The sequence below is a fragment of the Mus caroli genome, chromosome 15, assembly GCF_900094665.2.
Source record: "Mus caroli chromosome 15, CAROLI_EIJ_v1.1, whole genome shotgun sequence".
NCBI classification, from domain to species: domain Eukaryota; kingdom Metazoa; phylum Chordata; class Mammalia; order Rodentia; family Muridae; genus Mus; species Mus caroli.
The window spans coordinates 72,754,187-72,777,723 of record NC_034584.1 but is presented as its reverse complement, the minus strand read 5'-3'; the positions used below and the strand labels follow the sequence as shown (position 1 = coordinate 72,777,723).

The window sequence follows — 23,537 nt, the reverse complement described above, 5'->3', positions numbered from 1 at the left end:
GTGAGTGTGTGAGTGTGAGTGTGAGTGTGAGTGTGTATGTGTGTAGGAGCACATCAGGACCAGGACTCAGGAAGGGAAAATTGGTGGCAGAAGATGATGTTGACTTAAGTACGCTCGGGAACTCCTCACCTCTTCCATACTCCTTCTCTGCAGAGCTAGAACGAAGCCTAAAACCCTACAGCCTGGTGCGACCGCTGTTGGTGTCTGCCTTGAGGCCTGTGGTCCTCCTGCCTGAGTGCCTGGCGCCTCGCCTCATCCGTAACCTGCTGGATCTGCCAAGCTCCAGGCTGGATTTCCAAGTGTGCCCAGCAGGTGAGCCTGCCTGCCACCTGGGTGGGAGGCTGTATTGGTATGGGGTGGAGGGGCGCGCATCTGGGTGGCAGTGGGCAGCCAGGCCTGTGGTCCTGAGTCATGCATGTCCTTGCTCTCCACAGAAAGCCTCTCTGGGGAGGAACAGTGTACGTCCTCGGCTCCCGGAGCCCCCAAAGCCTGGCCTGCCACAGCTGGGTTAGGCAGCAGGATTCGTGCCATCCAGGAGTCTGTCGGGAAGGTAAGTGCCAGAGGGGGCAAGGCTGCCCTCTGGGACCCAGAACCAGCATCTGGGCCACCCCTTGGGCTGGGTTGAGATGATGACCCTTGTGGGTTACTTGAGGCTGGTATCTCTTACCTGATCATTGTTATTCCTGAACTTCCATTGTTCTGTTAGTTGGCTGGGGCTGCAGGGGGGTGGCTGGTGGGGATGAGAGTAGAGACGGAGGTCCAGAGAGACTGGGTCTTCAGTTTCCTTTGGTTCTTTGCTGATGAAGCAGGACTGTCCCCTGAGAGGTGTTGGCAGGGGTGGATGCAGCAGGGAAGGGTGGGCCCAGGAGTAAACTGTCTGTTTGTCTGTCTGTCTGTCTGAAAAGAAGCACTGCCTGTTGGAGCTGGGTGCACGGGGAGTGCGGGAGTTGGTGCACAGCGAGGTCTACCCCATTGTCATCCACGTGGAAGTGACTGAGAAGAATGTCCGTGAGATCAGGTGAGCGGTGGCCATGTGTGGGTGCCTTCTGTGGAATCCTCTGTCTCTGCACCTGCCACCACCTGTCCACCTGTCCATCTGTGTGCATGCTTGTATTGTTTATGTTTATTGTGGGTATTTATCTCTAGAGAGGGTTAGGTCTGTAACAGCGGGAGGTCCTGTGTATGTATATGTGTGGATCATAGGTATTTGTACTATGTGTCTCATAGATATGCATGTATCATACATGTATCATGTGTATAATGTGTATCATGTGCGTATATATGTTCTGGGTATTATTGTGTGGGTGTATCATGTATATATAATGCATTATAAGTGTATCTTGTTTGAGTATCATGCATAGTGTGAATCACATGTGTAGCTTTCATGTCATATATATATATATATCAGGCATGCCACATATAATACATACTATGTATTATGTATATATTATATGTCATATGTATATTGTGCTTTTGTTGTATCATGCATGTTGTGGTTATATGTGTGTATGTGTATTGTATATCAGTATGTATTGGTATGTGCTATGTGTGTTGTCTGTCATGTATGTGTGTGCATATGTGTATCGTGCATGTATCATATATGTATGCATGTGTGTGCACATACACAGCCAGCTCTGATCACCCTCTTCCTCTGCAGGGGCCTGTTGGGCCGGCCGGGCTGGCGGGATTCAGAGCTGCTCCGTCAGTGCCGGGGCTCAGAACAGTGGCTCTGGGGACTGCCATGTTCCTGGGTGCAGGTGCCTGCGCATGCGTGGGGCCATGCAGAGGAGCTGGCCAAGGTGGTGCGTGGCCGAATCTTGCAGGAACAGGCTCGCCTTGTGTGGGTGGAGCGAGGCAGCAGCAGAGGGGGCAGTGGCAGCAGTAGTGAGGCCTGAAGACCCATCCGATGCCCAGCCTCTTCCAGCCACTGGCTAGACCTCCTCCATCAGATGCCTGGGCCTCCTCCATCAGCTGTCTGGGCCTCCTCCAGCTGTTGCCTGGACACTCACACCTGTGCGAGCAGAGGAGACCCTGTGTTTTCAGTGGAATCAGATCTTCCTCAGTTGGGGCCTTCCTTGTCCCCCCATGGACTCTCCAATGTGGGACCTCGGTCCTGGGCTCTCACCGGGGTCTGTCATTGGCTCTGCACAGGCTGTATGAGCCCATGCACCTGTCCCTGACCTGCTGCTCTGGTCTCCTCACTAGCTCCAATGTCCCCATGTTTCCATTTGTGTGTCTTATATGTGTATGTGTGCCCTCTCCTTACACACACACCCTGGAATAGAGTTCTCACACCGTTCAATTTTGCACACATGTCCTCATGGATCCCCAGTTTTGTCCCTCCACCTGGGCACACGAGGTCTCAGGGGTCCTCAACCTGGGTCTGTGCACCCAACTGTGCCCAGCACCACGGGACCTCCACAGTCCAATGGCATTGCCTGTGTGTGCTGTCATGAAGATACTACGGCTGTCCTGGTCAGCTCCTACCCTTACATCTCTTTGTGTGTATCGTCCCTCATCCCATGTAAATATCACCATCCTTGTGACACTGGCACTAAGCAATGTGTGCTCTGCCCAGCACACCCGGACATGTTCTCTCGGCTGGCTTTCTGTTCCCCGCCTGCCTCCAGGAGGCCAGGGTGGTGGTGCTGCTAGGCCATCCCAATGTTAGGCTTGTGGGTGATTCCCCGGGCCTTTTCATTGAAGCTGCACACAATGAGTCATTAAAGTTTGTCATAGAACTTGGTGACCTTATGCTTGCTTCCATGCCTGGCCTGGGGGCCCTGTCCCCTTTGTCCCCATCCCCAGCGGATCCCACCTTTCAAGTCCCTGCCAGTTTGTTCAGTTTGTGGGGAGGGTCACATTTCCTTGGCTCCTCCCAGAGACGCCCGCCATCTGTGCTGGAGTCACCTTACCTGCCCCAGTGCCAGGTGGGGGGCCCTCAGCCCGGCCTTCCTCATCAACAGAGTGTCCTCTGCTCAGGTCACTGAAGCCAGGAGTGGCTTAAGGAGCCTGGCTTCTGAGTACAGGAGACCCAGAGCAAATTGTGGGTGTGTGGCTGTCCCCGAGAGACAGCCCCCAGAGTGAGCATGGTCACTTCCGGGGGAGCAGTCTAGAGAGACAGACTGGAAGAGGTGCCCCTGGGCTTTGAGGTTAGGATTCCACTTATAAAAATGTTCAGTGTGTGTGTGTGTGTGTGTGTGTGTGTGTGTGTGTGTGTGCCCACGTGCAGGAGCAAGAGTGCAGTGTGTATATAACGTTCAGGAGCCGTTCTCCCCTTTTGTCATGTGGGTTCTGGGAATCAAACTCAGGCAGTCAGCATGTCAGCAAGCTGCCTTTTCTGCTGAGCCCTCTCACCTCTCACCTGCCCTGAGATCCCTTTAAAGAATTTGCTATGGTGATGCACACTTGTCAGATGCGCATACACACAACTTGCTGTGGCGACACACACAAGGCCAGGGGACAACTTGCTGGAGGGGGCATATCCCTGGGGATTGAACTCAGGTCCACAGGCTTGGTGGCAAGCACCCTCACCTGCTGAGCCATCTCGGAGGCCCTCACCATCATTTCGTCAATGATAGAGGAATCTTGTCGGCAGCCATACAGCCAGGTTGTCGCCCTAGCTGGGATCTGAACCCAGCCCCAAGCCTAGGCTTTTCCCTGGTGGCACTGTTCTGAGGAGGTGAACTGTGAAGGGGACAGGCTGAGGCTGACACCTCATTGTCCAGGAGCCTTTAGCAGGCCTAGATCCATTCACAGCCACCAAGCACTTTCCTGTGCTTAATTAACATAATTAACAAGTATTGATCAAGTGCCCAGTATGTACCAGATACTGTACTGGGCTCTGGATAGTCAACAAAAGAGAAGAAACCCCCTGCCCCAGTAGTATCATAAGACAATAAATATGTAAAATACACCATACAGCTAGAAGTTAGAAGGGTCTAGGCTTGGGGGCTGGGAAGGAGGGCTGTTTAAAATGGGCAGGAAAAACCTCATGGCAGAAATAATGGCTGTGTAAAGATTCAAAGAAAGCAAGAAGTGATCTCTAGGCAGCATGTTATGGTGGGGACAGCCCTGTGATAGATGTAGGCCTGATGCGTGGTGGATGATGGGAAGGGCCAGCAGGAGGGAACCAGGACTTGAGGCTGTCTGGACAGGATCCTGGGTATTCTAGGAGCCAGAGACAGGACTGTGGGGCATAGGAAGGCTGGAGTGGCTTCTTCTCACCTCGTGGAGGGTTTGGTGTGGCTGCAGCAGCTGGCAGGGCCCTGTGCCCCTTCCAGTGGGTGGCTCCCAGCAGCTGCCTCTGGGGCTTCCCAGGCCTAGCCCCGCCCCTCGGGCTGAGTCAGGGGCGGGGCCAGGAGCTAAGTGGCCCGGAGGGAGGGCTGAGGAGCAGGTGGCGGGCTGGTGGCCTCTGCCGGCTGGCAGGACGGTGGTGGCTCAGTCTCTGGGTCCAGAGACCCAGCTTCCTCCTTTCCCGTCGGTGCGTGCCCCCGATGCCTGCCAGACTTTTGCCTGTACCAGGGCCCCCTCCTGACCAGCCTCCCACCCCAGACTGATTGGGGAGTCGGGGGCTGAACTGTCTGGGGGCCCGCTACCAATGCACTGCCGAGTCTTTCGGGGCCTGGCGGGAGCCCTCTTTACCCTCCTGTGCGTGGGGCTCCTGTCTCTACGATACCACTCAAACTTGTCCCAGAGGATGATACAGGGCGCGCTCAGGCTGAACCAACCGAACCCGGGGCCCCTGGAGCTGCAGCTGGGCGACATCTTCATCGCAGTCAAGACTACCTGGGCCTTCCATCGCTCCCGCCTGGACCTGCTACTAGACACGTGGGTCTCCAGGATCAGGCAACAGGTGACAGGCGGGGGCCGCCTTGAAGTCTGAGAGAGCACTCCTGGCTGGGGGCTCCCAGGGGTCTTCCTGGTGGTCTGGGGAAAAGCTGACCACCAGGGAGTGGTTCCTTCTGGGGTCTCTCCACTTCTTCCGTGCCCACCCCCATCCCCACTGCCACACTCCAGGGCCTCCTTAGACTCACAGGTCTATCTCTGTTGGGTTCCATGTGCGACCTCTGTCCTAGGCTCCTCTTGGGTCCCCCTCATCTCCTAGATTCTTGACCCTAACTTGCCTTGAGGTTCTGGTGGGTGTTAAGGTGCAAGCCCACCAGGACCGAGTAGCTGCGCACCTCAGCTCTGGGCATGGATGGTGCTGTGTGAGGCAGGGGTGTGATGTGGATGCTGGAGAGACATGGAGGTGGGGCCTGCTTGAGGGAGGTTTCTTCTCAGTTGCTGCCCTGCTGTGCTGCCCAGGGTGTGAGGGCCCTGTCTGGCTTCCCCGTTTCCTGTTGGGTTGGGAGGCAGTGGGTGAGGTCAAGTGGGCTGGAGGTCAAGGGGAGGGGAGATCTGCCAGGCATATGGAATGTGTGTGTGTGTGTGTGTGTGTGTACCTGTGCTCATACACAGGGCTAGGCATGCTAAATACAGTAATAAAAAGGAATGAGAGTAATGAGTGTGTTTCCTGAAAGCGGTCTCTCTCCCCATACTCAAGACCCCATCAAGCAAAGCTAGGGATGGGTGTGGGTGTGGGGGGCATTGGGGACCACGTCAGGGGAGGTAGCAGAACTCATGCACTTGTGCACACACACACTATGTGCCCATGGTGGCTGCTGGCTCTGTGGGCGGAAGTGACTGAGCCTTTGGTGGAGAGGCCAAGGAGAGGAGGTAGTTCAGTGAGGGAGAGGTGGGGGTACCTGAAAAGGATACCCTCCCTCTCCCCGTTTCCTGGCATAATGTCCGGTACAGGCATGAGTTTTTCCCTGGTAGAGCTCCCTGTAACCCCCAACCCTTCCCCCCCCCCCAACCTCCCCCCTTCTTGTCTGGAGGAGACCGTGGTTCCTCCTCGGAAGCCAGCAGGGCTGGCCCTCCCTCCGCACAGCCCTTCCTGTTTATGAAGCTGCGTCTGTGTGTACCATGGAGCAAAGCCTCACATGGTCCCTGGCGCTTTCCTGTCGTCTTGCTCACGGCGATGCGATGGTGCCCTTGCCCTGAAAGGAAGGGCTGGCCAGAGTTACCCAGGAGGCCTGTGGGGCAGAGCACAGAGGGACACCCTCTCCGCTTCTCTACCAGGTCTCAAGATCAGAGCTGCCAGGGTTACTGGGGTGCAGCCAGTCAAGGGCCACCGGCTGCGAGGCTGGTGCCTGACAGAACAAGGCAGAAAGGCCAGCCACTGCCTAAATGTGTGTCCTAGGTTCTCCCAGTGGCCAATCAGGCACCCAGGTCCAAGGTGCCAGCTTCTCTAAGAGGCTGCACCAGGAGGCTTCATGTTTCTTAAGCTTGCTGACCACCTGCATGGAAGGTTCTGACTTCCCATCCTTAGTGAAGCAAGAGAGGTGTTGGGTTCCCCAACCAGAGCCAGGGAGAAGGTTCTAGAAGGATGGTCAGGTGCGGAAGGGAGGTGGGAGACAGGGAAGTCCATTCCTCATTGCTAGGCTCCTTTCTTCCCGTGACCTTGGCTACAGGCCCTCAGTTCCCACATTTGTACAGCACAAATGTGTCTGGAAACAGCCCTAGCTGGTTAACTGTAGTCCTGGGTACCCGGCTGGTTAAAGGTGATGGGGTGACAGGTGGCCTCGGCTTAGTGCGTTGGGATGGACTCATGTATGGCCTTTGTGTGGCAGAGGGGGTGGGCGGGGTAGGCTGTTTTGTGTGCTTTGAGCTTGAAGGAGCCTTTCTCCCTCTAGTCCCCTCCTGGGTGGGGGTTGGGCAGGGAGTGATGGCCTCAACCCACTCTCCCCTTCACAGCAGCAGATGGTCCCTCGCCACTCCCTCCCTTACCCCAGCAGGCTGCCTTTCTCTTTTGTCTCCCAGTCTGTGAAGCTATAACTAACTATTGTCTGGGTCTTTTGCTTAAGTAAATCAAATATGCAGCCTGCTGCTGGTACTCAACCCCCTGTGCTCTCAAGAGCTAAAAAAACCGTGGAACTCCTGAGTCTGTTCCTACCCCAGACTCCAGCCTGGTCCCTGGTCTTTTCTCTAACTCTGCCCCACTTGCCACGCCACTTCAGCAAACACTCTCAGTCTGTTTGTTTCCATGCTCTGGGCTCTAGTGACTTCTGCTGCCCCATGGCCAGCCATTTGGTGGCAAAAATTTGCCAGTCTTAGACAAGAAAGCCCCGACTTCTTGGCTGGCTCCTTCTGGAGCTGTGTGGTAAGTAGGTCTGGGTGAGAATGGAGCAAGAGGCAGAGGAAGACAGCCTGGGGACCTAGGAGAAAGGGCTGGGCCAGCGCTGGCCTCAGGAGCAGAGAAAGACAGAAGTCAGGATAACTCGGATGGTGACGTGAGTGGACAGGCCACATGAGGTGACAGACACGGTGACTCTGAGGCTCTGGGAAGAGGACAAACTGTGTGGGAGAGAGGGTAGGGGGTGGGTTCATCTTTTGATGCTGGTCATGGAATCCAGGCCCTCACACAGGCAAGTGCAAGCGCTTGCTCTAGCTACTGACTAGCTCTTCTTCTTTATTTGTGGTGGTGGTGGTGGGGTGGGGTCGGAGGCAGGGGCTGCGGGGATTGTCTCCCCACTTACCCCAGTGTTAGAGACTGAACTCAAGGCTGGGCAAGTGCTATACCACACCCCCCAGTGCTGGCCCTTGCTTGTGTTTTTTAGGAGTTCACTCTTATTTTATTAGATATTTTCTTTATTTACATTTCAAATGCTATCCTGAAAGTTTCCTATACCCTCCCCTTGCCCTGCTCCCCTACCCACCCACTCCCACTTCTTGGCCCTGGCGTTCCCCTGTACTGGAGCATATAATGTTTGTAAGACCTAAGGGCCTCTCTTCCCAGTGATGGCCGACTAAGCCATCTTCTGCTACATATGCAGCTAGAGACACGAGCTCTGGGGGGACTGGTTAGTTCATATTTTTGTTCCACTTATAGGGGGCAGACCCCTTCAGCCCCTTGGGTACTTTCTCTAGCTCCTCCATTGGGGGCCCTGTGTTCCATCCTATAGATGAGCGAGGAGTTCACTCTTAATGCTCCAGGGAAGTGTTATGGTGACAGGAATTTGAGAGGCAGGGGCCCAGCAGGACCCAATAGCAGGCCTGGAGAGGGCCCCCAGGGTCCAGGTCCAGGGCCCTGTGGGTGCAGAGGAAGATATTAGGCAGGCCCAGGCCATTTGCTCTCCCTGTAACATCCAGGGCTCTGACACCAGCCTAGTGATGGGCAGGGGCGGACCCCAGTGGGGAGGGCTCAGAAGGAAGAACCGCCCAGTCTCTCTGGGAGAGCCAGGTGCTAGGACAATGAAGACAGACAGGGTGCTCCCTTCTGGTGGGAGGGAGAAGAGCACAGGGGGCCCCTGGAGTAGCTGATGGGTGTCAGGGAAGGTCTCTTGGGGGGAGGCGCTAGATGTGGCAACTTGAGGTTTAAAGAGCTCGGTATATACAGAGGATGTACCTGTAATGTGTTGGGGTAACGGAAAGAAATCTGAGTAGAGATGTCCCAGAGGTGGGGCAGGGAGGGCTGAGGTAAAGTCACATCCAGTGGCAAGGGTCAGGTGTCTCTTCCTTTATCACACTCTTTTTTTTAAAAAATGTATTTATGCATTTGAGTGTTTTTGCCTGTGAATATGACTGTATACTATGTGGGTGCAGTACCCATAGAGGCCAGAAGAGGGCGTGAGGTCCCCACCACCACACCCCCGAGACTGGAGTTTCAGACAGCTGTGAGCCACCATGTGGGTGTTGGAAATCACACATAGGTCCTCTGGAAGAGCAGCCAGTGCTCTTAAGTGCTGAGCCATCTCTCCACAAGTGTCCTAAGGGAAATGGGGACGGTGTCGACAAGTGGGTGCAGGTGCTATCTATGTAGGTCTGAAGGTCTAGGATCAAGGCAGGTCTAGTAACAATCTACAGGCAAACCACGGTGGCTCTGAAGTAAGCTTGTGGTCGTGGGCCTTGGGAGAGAGGGCTGGTTCCCTCATGGCCCAGCCCTCCCTGTGTCCCACCCCTGCTCTGGCCTCCTTTAAGGGTAAGTACAGCCACCTTCCCTGTTTATTCTTCCCTTCCCATCAACCCTTCCTCTCTGCCCACTCTCCCTTGTTTTACACATTACAGCTGCTGCTCTCTCCTACTTTACAGATGGGTAAACTGAGGTTCGGGATAGGGCTGTTTTGATCTGGGAGGGCTGGCTGGTTAGTGGAGGGAAGACATTGTGGGTGAGCGAGGAGGATCACTATGGCCGAAGCCCTGGTCTAGGAGTTCACAGAGGCGTAGATCCAGTGGGGGGTGGGGATTCCAGGGGCCTTGAACATGAAGACGTTGTTTCCTCAGCCCTCACTTCGGAGTGGTTCAAAATTGTTCCAAGGGTCAAGGACACTACTGAAGGTTTTCAAGATGGATGCTGTAAAGGCAGTATCTTAGTTTACGACTTATTGCTGTGAAGAGACACCATGACCAAGGCAAATCTTATAAAGGAAAACATTGAATTGAGGCTGGCTTACAGTTTCAGAGGTTCAGTCCATTATCATCATGGCAGGAAGCATGGCAGCGTGCAGGCAGACATGGTGCAGGAGGAGCCGAGAGTCCTACATCTTGATCCGCAGGTGGAAGGAGACTGTCACACTGGGAGTAGCTTAAGTATATAAGACCTCAAAGCCCACCCCCATTGTGACACACTTCCTCCAGCAAGGCCACATACTCCCTATGGGCCAACCATTCAAATACCTGAGTCTCTGAGGGCCATTCCTATTCAAACCACCACAGGCAGTTGGTGAGTTCTGCATGTACCGTGCTCTGGGTCGGGGGTGACATATTATCTTCCTGCTGTGACTCTGTCTTGCCTCCAGGCAGATTCTGGAGTTTTGAAGTTGCCTGATACAGAGGTGGTATGTGGTTGGCTAAGAGATTGTTCCTCGCCCACCTACGGGTAGCAAGAAATGTCCCAGTCACGCCAGGTCACACCTGTAACCCCAGCACACAAGAATCCAACGCGAGAGGGTTGCTACCAGCTCCAGGCTCATTCGGGGTTGCATAGTCAAGTTCCAGGCTCGCTTGATCTAGGGCGTGAGACCTCGTTTCACTAAATAACACAAAATAAGAAACAGACCTGTGGGTCAGAATCCCAGCTCAGCCTCATCTTTAGAAGGTCTCTGGGGAGTCGGTGTAAGTGACAGTCCTGGCACATGCCCAATCTGAGAATTGTGTGCCAGTGGGTGGGGTTTCTGATGTGCTGGGGGTGGGGGTGGCAGCTCTGCACTGCATGGGGCTTTGTGGCTGTACGGTAAGGTATTTGAGGGTTTAGATGGGGCAAGTCCTACAGTCTATACATGCCTGTGGGTAGGGTTCAAGGGCTTTTCTTTCTATACTGTGATAAACACAAGGACCAAAAGAAACTTGGGAAGTAATGGGTTTCTTTGGGTTCCCAGGTTACAGTCTGTCATGAAGGAAGTCAGGGCAGGAACCCAGAGGCAGGTGCTGAAGCAGAGGCCATGGAGGGGTGTACTTTACTGGCTTGCACCCCATGGTTTGCTCAGTCTGCTTTCTAACACAACCCAGGACCACCGCCTCGGGGGCGGTACTGCCCACAGTGGGCTGGGCCCTCTCACATGGATTTTTAATAAATATATGCCTTACAGTTTTGCCCACAGGCCATTCTGCTGAAGGCATTTTCTCAACTGAGGGTCTCCCTTCCCAGATGGCTCTAGCTTGTGTCAAGTTGACAAAACATAGCCAGCAGCACAGTGGGCAAGTGTGGCTGTGACATTGTGTGCGGAAGAGGGGTGAGTCAGCTAAGAGCGTGCGGCCCTGGAGAGCAGATGCAACTGGGCTCCTTCACCTTGGAGTTGTGTGTCCTTGACAGCTTAGTTGTATGTGTGCATATGGAGGGTATGTCTGAGGGTAGAGGACAGAAGTCTGCCATGTCCTCCCTGCATGGCGGTTAATCTAGGGCATGGCTTTGGTGGGCTGTGGATTGGGGGCCTCTCTCCATTAACCTAGCCTGATGCCTCCTTCTTCCCACAGACATTCATCTTCACTGACAGCCCAGATGAACGCCTCCAGGAGAGACTAGGTAACTGCCTGGCTGGGGAAGTGGTGCTCCACTGTGGCAGGAAAAGCTGGGTTCCCGTTCAGTCTGCTGCCTCAGTTTCCCTGGGGAGGGATAAGCCCTCCAGGCTCTCTGGGGTCTAGCCTCATCTTATACATTCTATCTTCCCAGTGTGTGTGTGTGTGTGTGTGTGTGTGTGTTATGGGGGAGGGTCTGGTCGGGTCACCAGACTGCTTCTCATCTCCAGGCCCGCACCTCGTGGTCACCAACTGTTCTGCAGGGCACAGTCATCCTGCTCTGTCCTGCAAGATGGCTGCAGAGTTCGATGCCTTCTTGGTCAGTGGCCTCAGGTAAGTGTGGCTAGGTCATGGGGACAGGAGTGACTTTTGCCTCAGGCTATCTTTTTACCCCTTCCTCTCTTCCCCCAAGGCAGGGTCTCATTATGTAGCTGTAAGTGTCCTGGTACTACTCAGTAGATCAGGCTGGCCTTGAACTCACAGAGATCTGCTTGTTTCTGCCTCTCACTTACTGAAACTAAAGGCACGAGCCACCAACACCTGACTTATTTTTTTTTTAATTACATTTTCGTGTGTGTCTGTATATCCGTGTGGGTATATGTGTGCCATGTACTGTGTGAAGGTCGGAGGACAACTTCTGAGAGTTCTATCTTTCCATCGTATTTCATCTCCCTGGCCTCGGACCAGCTTTCGAATTGAGTGTTCTGTCAAAAAAGTGGAGGGTATAAAAAGAAAAATTAAAACACACAAACAAACAAACAAAAGTGTGTGTGTGTGTGTAGGGATATGGGCTGGAGAGATGGCTCAGCTGCTAAGAGCATTGGCTGCTCTTCCAGAGGACCCAGGTTCGATTCCCAGCACCCACATGGCAGCTCACAACTGTCTGTAACTCCAACATCTGACAGCCTCACACAGACATACACGTAGGCAAAACACCAATGCATGTAAGGGGAAAAAAAAGATAATTCTAAAACAAAACAAAGCAAAACCAACCAACCACCAAAGTGGAGTGGTGAGGCTGGGGATATATGGATCAGTGGGTAAAGTCCTAGCTGTGCAGTGTAAGGATCTGAGTTTGATACCCAACGTCGACTCCAAAAGTGTGTGCACATGATTCTAATCTTAGTGCTTGGAGGTAGAGATGGGCTGGTTCCTGGGGTTTGCTGCCTAGCCATCATGTCCTGGTCCCGGTGAGAGATCTGTCTCCAAGAGCAAGGTAGATGGTAACAGGAGAAACACCACGGTTGCCTCCGGCTTTTGCCTGCAAGCATGTACATCTGTACCTAAACATACGCTGACAACCCCTCCAGTACCCCCCTTCCCATACACACAAGGGGGGGGGACCTGAGCCAGTGAAGGGATCCTAGGGCCTTCTGGGCTGGACTCACCCTTTCCCACCTAGCAGGCAGAGAGGTGGGCCATCTGGAGTCAAGTCCTGTCACTCACTGGCTGTGCGGTCATAAAGTCTTTGTCTTCATCTGTTCTGTAGAAAACTGTGAGGGTACATGGCATGCTGCCTGGCCCAAAACATGGGGTTCAAAATAGTAGCTGCCAGCAGAGAGCACAGAGAGCTTAGAGCAGAGCTTCGTGACCCCTTTAAACAACCCTTTCACAGGGGTCACCTAAGACCATTGGGAAAACACAGCCATTTGCATTACGATTTGTAACAGTAGCAACATTACAGTGATAAATTAGCAACAACATAATTCTATGGGAGGGGATCACATGAGGAGCTGTACAAAGCCATGTGGACTTAGGAAGGTTGAGAACCGACAGCTTAGAATTAGCATGGGTGAAACCAGGATTGTCGATCCTGTGGTCCTATTTTCTTCAATGGAAGGAATGAAAGACATCTTGTCACCTGGTCACCTGGTCGCCTGGAATGCCAGTGAAAGTGGTCAAACATGACTCTGCTGTTCTATTAGGAGCCAGCCTCCCCCTGAGTAGCCTCAGAATTGTGAAGGCCCTGATCCTGGGCCTCATGTGTCTCAGTGAACAGACCTCATCCCTGTGTAAGAGGCCCCAGGTCCTGTGCATCCTCCACTCACAGAACCAATCCTTACGCTTATCTCAGATCCTTCCTCCAGGCCCTGGCCCTGGGCTCTGTTTATCAACCAATAGAATTCATTCTTATTGTAAAGCTTTTTTTTTTTTTTTTTTTTGGGATTTTCGAGACAGGGTTTCTCTGTGTAGCACTGGCTGTCCTGGAACTCGCTCTGTAGACCAGGCTGGCCTTGAACTCAGAAATTCGCCTGCCTCTGCCTCCCAAGTGCTGGGATTAAAGGTGTGTGCCACCACCACCCACCCCGCTATTGTAAAGCTTTCTTGCCTTGCTAGGGAATTTCTATGTTGCTGTGCTTAAAGCTTTGTTGCAACAATTGTCACGTGGTAACCTTTCTCCAACATTTTACTGTGCTTAAATGTGTAAGAAGAATCAATCAGGAAGGCAGTCTCTGGGAGGTTTTGACCCAGTGCCTAAAAGATGGTACTGACTTGAAGTTTTATTCTTCAGGTAGTGTGGGTGTCTCACCTCAGGCCCTGAGGTTTGCAGGGTCCCCAGCAGCTCCCTGACTCACAGCTATTAGCTGTTGATCTCAGGGACCCAGAAACAGAGGATTTCCACAAGTTCACTCTGGCCCCATCCCCCACAGGTGGTTCTGCCACGTGGATGATGACAACTATGTGAACCCCAAGGCTCTGCTGCAGCTGTTGAAAACTTTCCCGCAGGACCGTGATGTCTATGTGGGCAAGCCCAGCCTGAACCGGCCCATCCACGCCTCTGAGCTGCAGTCAAAAAACCGCACGGTCTGTCCCTTCCTCCTTTTACAGTTGGTTGTTGCTCGTGTGTGTGTGTGTGTGTGTCTGTGTGTGTGTGTGTGTGTGTACTGATACTAGGGGCAGAACCCGGAGGCAGAGCTTGGTTATATGGTAAGGCCTGGGCCATGAGAAAGCCCTGTCTTGGCAAGGGGGTCTCTGACCACTGGGCTTTCCTGACTCCATGACCAAACTCCTAGCTACCTAGAATCACCATTGATTTGTACAGGATCTTAAAACACCACAGTCCTGGGCTGGGGCAGGAGCTCAGTTGGCAGAATGCCTGCCTAACATCCCAAAGCCATAGGTTTGATTTCCAACACCTCGGAGCTCAGGCGTCCGTGGTATAATGCAATAATGCCTGTAATCCTACCACTTCGGGAGGCTGAAGCAGCTGTTACTGGTTCCAGGCCAGCCTGGGTTACATGGTGGATTCCTAGGTCAGCCTGGGCCGTAGATGGATACCCTGTCTAAGCCAGAAAAATTCCCAAGTATTCCCAAGTTTAGATCGTGGTTGCTCAGAGCTGTAGACCAATCCGGACTTGTGGCTCTCTCCCTTGAACTTCTTCGCTGTCCAGCCATTGAAATGTGGACACCAGGGACTAGGAAGACCAGAACCAGCTTCACTGCAGACCCAAGAGACAGTTATAGGATAGCCAGGTTAGAAAAGAAGCAAAACTCAGGAGAGCTGGGGCGTGCCTCTACTAGACCAGATAAATAATGAGGTTTTGTCTGAGTCCCCCTGATTGCATGATTCTTCCCTACCCTCAGTACCGCCTGGTTTCTGGAGCTTGGGTGGTAACGCCGGGGTAGGGGGGAAGACAGGGAGGAGGCCCCCGTGTCAGAAGACCCTGCTTGGAGCAGTAGTTGCTGCTTAAGACTCCCCCCTCCCTTCCCAGGCCACCATCTGCTGCTCTGGGGGAAACTGGAGCCTTAATTATCAGTAGCTCACCAGCCGCTGAGCCCTAATTAAATCCTCCTGGGCCTCAGGGTGTGTGTACACACATGCCACTCCAGGTGAGCCGAGGGGTGTCCAGGCCTCCACCGTGCCTTCCCACCCAGCTTGAGCCCCTCCCCCTCTGTCTCCAGGCCTGAGGATTCCAGACTGGAGCATGTCCCCTGGGGTTCATAGGCCAGCCCTGTCACTCTTGCTTGGGGACCCTGACTGAAGCTGATCCACCTCTTTGGGTGTCAATATCTCATCTGTGGGGCAGGTGATAACAGCTGCTCCTCAATAGGGTGATTGTGAGCATAAGAATCAGGTGCGGGCTGTCTGTCAGCATCCCTGGACTGGTGATTGGATGACTATTATGGGATTCATTTCTTAGCCATATCTTGCAGGGCCAGGTCAATGCCTGACTGGGTACATCCAGACCCCAGACCCCACTGGTCTGTCTAGTTTGCTTTTCTTTCTTTCTTTCTTTCTTTCTTTCTTTCTTTCTTTCTTTCTTTCTTTCTTTCTTTCTTTCTTTCTTTCTTTTCTCTCTCTCTTTCTTTTTTCTTTTTTGGCTGTCATAAATACCATGGTCAAAATCAACTCTGGGAAGACAGGGTTTATTTGAATTATGCACCCCAATCCCATTCCATCATTGAGGGGTGTCAAGGCAGGAACAGAAGGCAGGAACCCACGGAGCTTGATGCTTACTGGCTTGCTCATCATGGAATGCTCAGCCTGCTTTCTTTTCTTTCTTTCTTTTTTTTTTTTTTTAAAGATTTATTTATTTATTATATGTAAGTACACTGTAGCTGTCTTCAGACACTCCAGAAGAGGGAGTCAGATCTTGTTACGGATGGTTGTGAGCCACCATGTGGTTGCTGGGATTTGAACTCCTGACCTTTGGAAGAGCAGTCGGGTGCTCTTACCCACTGAGCCATCTCACCAGCCCCCTCAGCCTGCTTTCTTATACAACCCAGAACCACCAGCCTAGGGTGGCTCCACCCTTTAGTGGCCTGGAGGTCAAGAGAGTGGGCTATGTGGCCTACCCACCTTAATCATCAATCAAGAAAATGCCTCACACACTTGCTTACAAGCCAATCTGATAGAGGCATCATCTCAATTGAGGGTCTCTCTTCCCAGGTGTCTCTAATTTGTGTCAAGCTGACACAAACTAACCAACGCATCCCCACAACACTAGCAATGCTCTTTTTCATATGCACTGCCTAAGGGAATGTCTCTTACCCTCTGTTCTGTCTTGGAGTGTTCCAGAATCCCAGAGTGCCCAGGCCAGCCTAGAGCTCTGCATGGTAGGATAGCAAAGGTAAAAGATCTCTCTCTAGCTTGGCATCTGCTCCTGCTCTGTACTCTGAGGCCAGCGGCCTTAGTCTGGGCTCCTGTCGCTGTGCTTGCGGTAAGGCCCTTAGCACAGGGTCAGGCACAAGGCTGAGGCTCTTGGTGATGTGGTAACTGTAATTACGCAGGAGTGGGAAGCCACACACTTGTAAATTTTAATAAAGCATGCAATTATTGAGCACTTCCTGGATGCCAGGTCCTCAAGACACATTCACACTGCCTCTTCGAGCCCCAAACTTTCTCTAAAGGACATTTGCGGAAGTAAATTAGAAAGGAAGGCCGTCAGATGACAGAACTGGGGCATCTTTGCTCCCAGGTTTAATTCTAGGCCCCAGAGGTGGCTCCTTCAAGGGGATGGGGGTTGGGAGAGGAGGGTCCTTTGGGCCTCCCCATTTTCTGCCTGGGGTCTTTCTACAGCAGTTTCCTGGGAGAAATCTCAGCCCCACGCAAGATGCTTTTATTAAGCACCAATGTAGATGTACAGAAAGGAATTTGAGTGTGTCTGATTATTGTCAGACTGAGAGATGAAACAGCAGAAGGGAAAAGTTCTCCAAAAGGGTTGGAGAACTCACAGGTGGATTACAGGGGAGCCAGGAAGAGGCCTGGGCTGAGGGTGGTGGAAGGTCAGAGAATGGCGGAAGGGGTGCTACTGGTTACTGGGATGGCCATGTCATCGGGTTGCCTGGATTGTCTCCTCTTTACTCCAGAGGCGGCTTCAAGCTCTTCTGTAGAAAAGCTTTCTCGGCCTCAGGAATTGGGAATTGGCTTGGTGTGAGCGTCGGAGTCAGGGAACAGCGCTCCTCAGGCATTATAGAGGCAGCTCCTCTACGGTCTTCCTAGGGCACTCTGGGAAAGCCTCAGATTGGCTGGCCTAAGTCACGTGCCTATTTCTGGGTCAAAGGGCCCAGCCCTGGGCTTCACTCCAGAAGCACGGGACCTCTGTGAGCTGGGGAATCAGGTGCCAGGACTCCCCTCAAAGGATGAGGGTAAAATGGCATCTGTCTCCTCCTCCTCCTCCTCCTCCCCCATCCTCTCCCGTGGGGGCTACAGACTGGAATGTCTCAGACCAAATGCCTCCTCCTCAAGGAAGTCAGACTCTGGCCGGGTTTAGGGGCTCCCCTGCGGCCTTGGGACTCATAATTAGCTGTGGGGCACTGGGCCTGGCTCCCTATCTGTAAAATGGGCATGCAAAGTCCAGGCTTCAGTGATGTGTGAAGTACAGAGCTTCAGGGCATGATGGCTGGGGTAAGGGACGGTTTAGCTGGTGTGGTTGGGGGTAAGGGACAGTCTAGCTGGTGTGGCTGGGGGTAAGGGGTGTTGTTGCTGGTGTGACTGGGGTAAGGGGTGGTCTAGCCAGTGTGGCTGGTACCCCTTAGTTCCCTAGGTTCATGCCACATCCCTGACATCCTCTTTCCAGAAGCTGGTGCGGTTCTGGTTTGCCACAGGGGGTGCTGGCTTCTGCATCAACCGCCAACTGGCTTTGAAGATGGTGCCATGGGCCAGGTAAGCAGAGGCCAGGGGTGGTGAACATAGGGGGTTGTGGTGGAGGAGAGGGACTATGGTTAACATGAGAGGCTGGGGTAAACACAAGGTGCCTCTGAGGCAGGGAGGAACAAGAGGGTACCCAGGGGAAATTCCATCTTATTCAGTTGCATTAGGGCCATGCAGGTCTGTGGGAGGCATTTCTGTTGACTTTTAAGAAATGTGGTTCAGGACTCTCTGCCGTAGTTTCCCCATCTGAAACAGAACTGGAGATATGGTGGCCAATGACATTGTAAGGGCTGAGTGGTAGCATGTCTAGGCGGACACCTGCTGTGGGGCAGGGCTCCCTGGCAGCCCCATCCTCACTTTCTGAGAGTCGATGTCATGAAAGTCAAGCATAGGAGACCCCAGAGCTGGAGAGGGGCTATTGACTGGGGGCAGGAGGGAAGGCTTCCTGGAAGAGGTGGCATTTTTATCTGGGACATCCCTGTAGGCCCTCACAGGAGAGGGACCTGGGAGTGTGTATGGGTAGATACTGCTTTTCTGGAAGTGGCAAGAGCCTGGCCTTTTCCCAGGCTGGCATCAGTGGCCATGAACTTGTATGGATCGTTGCCCCATCTTAGGCGCTGCTTTGCCAGGAGGACTAGAACAAGAGGGAAGGCAGGGCCATGCTTAGAACCCTCAGGAGAGGTTGACAAGCCTTAGGTTACCCAGGTTCAAGGTTGCACAGCTGCTCGGCCACTGCCCCTGTCTGCCCTTCCTTGCCCAAGGATGGGGTTCCGAGTTTCAGAGGAGGTGCTGCCCCTAAGGCTAGCCCAGAGCGGGCACACACATGACCCAAGGTCGTCTCTGTGATTAGGGTGCTCCCTTGTGCTCTGCCCACCTCTGTGGTACTCATTCCCATCTAAATGTGCAGCTGAGGGGTACCCAGGCTGGATTCCTGTGCCTACTCCTGGCCAGGCACCCTGGGAAATGATGTTGATGGCTTTGGACAGATGTTCCCTGGGACACTGGTCGATGCCATTGAAAGCCTGCTGCCACCTCTGGGAAGTCCATGTTTCTCCCCCCATTCCTCCCACACCATGTGCTTCCCTTTGATTTGGCCCCAGCACCCCAATCTGTGGCAGGCAGGGAGTGCCTCTCTATCATGTTTGGGTCCGGCGCAAGGGGCCAGGGGGGCGTTAAGCTCAGCAGTGAATCTATGAGCAAATGAACGAGAGGAAACAGGGAGAAGAAGGGATGTCTTTCCCGCCATCCCTCCACTCAGTCCTTCCAGGACCCTGGGGAGGCAGGGCTGTTATCAGCCCATTTCTCAGGAGAGGAGACTGAGACACCCCCACCCCCACCCCCAGGTTGCAGACTTGTCCAGCACCCTAGTGCAGTGTGCTGGTCCAGCGCAGGCCCTGCTGGGAGGAGGGAGGCGGGGCGTGTGTGTGCAATCAGTGGCTGCCACCCAGCTCTGTCCTTCAGTGGCTCCCACTTTGTGGACACTTCTGCTCTCATCCGGCTCCCTGATGACTGCACCGTGGGCTACATCATCGAATGCAAGCTGGGCGGGCGCCTGCAGCCCAGCCCTCTCTTCCACTCACACCTGGAAACCCTGCAGCTGCTGGGGGCTGCCCAGCTTCCGGAGCAGGTGAGCCAGCTACAGAGCAGAGGGCCAGGGGTGGGGAAAGAGTGTCTCCCCAGATGAAGGTTGGGGTACTTGAAATCAACCCGGAAATTGGGCTTACGGGGCTTGACAATCATGTACGGATGGGAAAACAGAGGCCCCGGGAGGTGGCACACCCGTTCAAGACAGTGGCTCAGGCCTCCTATCTCTCTGGTCTAGGAGGACTTTACAGTCATGGGTGCTTCTCGCAGGATCCCACCCCCACCTCCCACCCCCACCCTTCTCCCCAGTTTCTCTTTCCGCTCTGAATCTTACACCCCTATAGCAGGGTGGCCCTTCCAACTTCTGTCTGGAGTTCCCTTTAAGTCCTACCTGGCTGGAAGACCTGGGACTTTTTTGCCTCCAGAGTTAGATTTTTGAGGTACACACGCGAGGAGCACATATAGAACTGAGTAACATGGACAGATAGGGCCTGGCGTTCAGAAGGGTCTATATCCTGTCCCATCTATACTCTCTTCAGGGGACTCAGGCCTTGGGAGGACAGGAGCTCAATCCTAGGTCTGTAGTCACCATGGACAGAGGGTCCTCTGAGCCCCAACTGACCCTCAGATCCTGTGGTCTGATGGCCTAGTTTGGGTAAGCACTTGGAATCAGTTGATTGGCTAGGCAGGGAACCAGGGTATGGGGCCCATCCATTAGAGAGCCAGGAAAGAGAGAGAAATTTAGGATAGCCAGAAACAGGGCTGCTAACTGTCCTTGCTTTTTGACACACCTGGCAGCGTGAGGGGTTTTACCCTCTTCACTTTCTGTTTCTGCCAGTTGTCACGTGGTGCCCACGCAAGCCCCCATCGGGGTCTGCAGGGACTGCTTCGCTTCCAAGACCTGGGGATCCCCAAACCCTCAGCTTCAGTCTCTTATGGGAAGGGCCTCAGTGTTTGGCACCGCCCACTGCCCTCCTCCACACACCTTACATCAGCTCTGGGTTACTTTCTTTCCATTCCTAACAGGATAGAAAGACTCAGTAAAATGTCACGTTGTGGTGTTCAGGGAACAAACAAGAAGTACACAGCACAGACCCATATCACTGAGATATTTCCAACCCATGGTTGGGTGAATCCACAGGTGTGGAGCTGCAGATATAGGGGGCTAACTACAGGGCCAGGATGTAGCCTAGTGGGTAGAGCACTTACGTAGTGTGTATGAGGCCCTGACTCTGATTCCTAGATAGATCTTCAGAAACCAGATCTGGTGGTGCAAACCTCTGACCCCTTGGAAGTAGAAGCAGGAGGCTCAGAAGTTCAAACCCCGGTCTGGAAAGAAAGAAAATCTCTGAAGGCTGACCACAGATATTATCCCATTCTATTAGATGGGAAAACTGAGGCCCAGAAAACTAAGTCAATTGTGACACATCTGCTGTAGCCAGAATGGGGATTTTGAGCCCTGGTAGCCACCAAACCATCAATCTTTAGCCATGGCATGTGTCTGCTTCTTAGCTGACAGCTCTGTCCCATGTCTTCCTGATGTGGTATAGTCCAGGCACCAGGTGGAGGGACTAGCTGAGACACCTGCCCAGGTGGGGCTATGGACATCTCCCCATTAGCTCAGGCACTCAGCTGAGGGGAATGACTCCTTCTTAATGTGCTTCGGGTCCCAGTCTTTAGGAAGAGGGAGTCATCAGTCATGCTCCTGGGTAAGCATCGATGCTGGGGGAAAATGGATTGAGGCAGGAGCATGCCTTCAGGCTGCAGTGCCTCTGGGAGGGGCTGGGCTCCACTGTACAGGAGGCTCAATTGCCAGGCCTCTCTAAAGGCCCAGGGTCTCCCTGGGGGACCTCCCTGGTGGAGCATCCCCTAATACCCTTCATCTTCCCCCAGGTCACCCTCAGCTACGGTGTCTTTGAGGGGAAACTGAACGTCATCAAGCTACTGGGCCCCTTCTCCCATGAAGAGGACCCCTCCAGGTGGGTGTGGGGTTGAGACTGTAGGGTGAGGGCGAGGACTAAGGAGCTTTGAGGGAGCAGGAGTGCCACGGGTCACTGTGGCTGAGCACAGAAGCTGGGAGCAGAGAAAATAGGCGTAACACCCTAATCTGCTACTTTCTGTGTGACCTTAGTTATGTGTCTTGTCCTCTCTGGGCTTCAGATTCTCTGTCTGTAGCACCAGGGCCCAGGGCTGTTCCTAGAGCCCTGGAGTCGGGGCTACGGTAGCCACAGCCCTGTTTCAAGGAGATAGAACTTGGCTCAGTGTAGGGAAGAAATGCAAAGTTCCTAGAGTAAAGGCATTGCCTTTCAACGGAGTGAGCCGCCCATCAGCGGGGACATCCAGCCATAGCCTCACTGCTAGTTGATGCTAGATTCTTCTTGAGCCTGCAGATTCTAGAACCTGGCCAGGGGGCTCTCGGTGTCTCCTCGGGCTTTCAAGGCATCTGGAAGGAGAGGGTCTCAAATCAGGGGTTGTTTGCCAGTGTTCTGATTGCTCCACGCATCAGGTGCTTGCCACCAACCTGCCAGGCACAGGGTAGCTGACATGACACAATTACCCAGGCTGAGCACTTACAGGGCCCATGGACCAGCGAGATTGGGGTAATTGTCTCCCCTTGATGGTCTCTCTGCAGATTCCGCTCCCTCCATTGTCTCCTCTACCCGGACACACCCTGGTGTCCGCTGCTGGCAGCGCCCTGAGCTCTGAACTGCCGCAAAGGATGATGGATGCTACTGCTTGACCACTCCCCCACCTCCCAAGCAGTCCTAAGGGCTCTCAGTCCAGTGTACACTGGCAGATGGTCCCTGGCAGGGCCTCTGGGTGACAGGAAGGCTACGATATGGACACTGCTTGGTGTTGAGGGTGTCTTGGGCTGGTCATACCACAGAGGCAGCAGGCACACTTGAGTTGGTGTGTGGGAGGGGGATAGGGGTCCTCACCCTCCTGAGGGTGACATGTGCCCTGCATGGAATCTGGCCTCTGGCTTTGGCCTCAGTCATTCCTTAGAGACTAGAGTCATTGGGAGAAGACCAGGGTCTGTGACCTGCGGCTGTGGGACTGGTCTCAGCCGCTCCTGGCGCTGCTCAGCTGGCCAATGGACCTAGACTTTAGAAGCCCAGAAGGCTCCGGTGCCAATTGCAACCGACCTTTGGTCACTGTCCCAGCCTTCTCTGCTGTGAGGAGCTGCCGTGTGACCCAGTGGAACTGAGCAAAGCCAATAGAAGGGTTTCTGGAATACATTCCCAGCACAAGACCCCGTCTTCCTACTGTGAATGTGGGTGTGATGGCTGGATCTGGGGAAGCTACTTTGGCACCATGAAGGAAAGGCCAAGACAATCTAAAGTTGTTCTCCCTAACACCTCATCTGTAAGAAATTAAACCTTTATTTAAGTCTCTCTCTGTCCAGCTTCCTGCTATTGGCAGCTATGAGTGTTTCTGTCTGGAGCAAGATTTCTGAGCTGTGGTGATGGCTACATTTGGTGGTGGGATGTAGTATGTTGCTCAGAGAGCCTGGTGCGGGGAAATGAAGAGAGAGAGAGAGAGAGAGAGAGAGAGAGAGAGAGAGAGAGAGAGAGAGAGAGAGAGAGAGAGTTAGTTGCACTGTATGATGCGGATGTGGGGATGTATTCCTGGCTGGGACATGTACCTGTGTGATTATGTCAGTTGTAGTGTTGGGAGCCCTGCCTCCTTTCTCTTTCCTCAGTGCATGGACCGGGGGGCACCCTTGTATCTGGGAAGTTGGCCGGATGACCCTGAGCTGGGGATCTGCCTTGGGTGTCAGTTAAGATGGATTGAACAGCCAAGGAAGAGGCCAAGTGAGTACAGTGGCCTTTAACATCTCTGGCTGTTATCCAGGGAGGCTGGCTGTGTGAACAAACAGGACCAGGATGGCAGGGACCTTCAGAGAAGGGAGAGAGCACACAAGAGTGTAAGGGTGAGGGGCTGGAGTTCTCCTGTTCTGTGCAGACCCTGGTGGCCAGGTCTTAGCTCTGAGAGAGGGCAAGAGGAAGAGGCCAGTAGCTGGAGCCCCCTGTGTGGCTAGAGTGGTACTGATTCAGGCTCCCAGGGCCTGCAATTCCTTTAGATATGTCCTTTGCTCTTGAAGGACCAGAATGTTCCTAGCATGTCTGTATCTGGCATGTTGGGGACCACCAGATGCCTGGGTCTTGGTCTCTGAAAGGGCTTGCTGTATTCCTGGTGACCTGGTACTCCAGCTGCAAGGGCTCCTCCAAAGCTGAGATCACATGAGGGAGAGGCTGGCAGAGGGAGGGAGGGCCCTGAGTCCGGAGCCAGGTGTGATGAG

At 53.6% G+C, this 23,537-nt stretch overlaps 2 protein-coding genes across 2 annotated transcripts in view; both read left to right on the top strand.

The window, feature by feature from the left end:
• The window catches only part of Card10 (caspase recruitment domain family member 10), a 28,287-nt gene extending 25,546 nt beyond the window's left edge, over nt 1-2,741 (top strand). Inside the window, exons 18-21 of the mRNA XM_021183688.2 lie at nt 154-312; nt 435-550; nt 906-1,018; nt 1,658-2,741. Coding sequence (XP_021039347.1) covers nt 154-312; nt 435-550; nt 906-1,018; nt 1,658-1,895 — 626 coding nt within the window. The 3' untranslated portion in view covers nt 1,896-2,741. The remainder of the gene's footprint in view (nt 1-153; nt 313-434; nt 551-905; nt 1,019-1,657) is intronic.
• A 1,656-nt stretch (nt 2,742-4,397) lies between these two features.
• Mfng (MFNG O-fucosylpeptide 3-beta-N-acetylglucosaminyltransferase) lies at nt 4,398-22,629 on the top strand. Its single transcript, XM_021183774.1, has 8 exons — nt 4,398-4,855; nt 11,014-11,062; nt 11,286-11,388; nt 13,707-13,860; nt 17,577-17,662; nt 19,112-19,277; nt 21,128-21,213; nt 21,867-22,629. Exons 1-8 carry the CDS (start codon nt 4,601-4,603, stop codon nt 21,931-21,933), a joined length of 966 nt encoding a protein of 321 aa, XP_021039433.1. The 5' UTR covers nt 4,398-4,600; the 3' UTR covers nt 21,934-22,629.
• The last annotated feature ends 908 nt before the right edge of the window (nt 22,630-23,537 follow it).

What these genes read in the sequence shown, in the direction of transcription:
- Mfng (XM_021183774.1), top strand. Translation starts at nt 4,601, where the DNA reads ATGCACTGCCGAGTCTTTCGGGGCCTGGCGGGAGCCCTCTTTACCCTC. An exon ending in ACGCCTCCAGGAGAGACTAG is followed by an intron (nt 11,063 to 11,285) that starts GTAACTGCCTGG and finishes TCTCATCTCCAG; the next exon opens with GCCCGCACCTCGTGGTCACC. An exon ending in CTGCCCAGCTTCCGGAGCAG is followed by an intron (nt 19,278 to 21,127) that starts GTGAGCCAGCTA and finishes ATCTTCCCCCAG; the next exon opens with GTCACCCTCAGCTACGGTGT.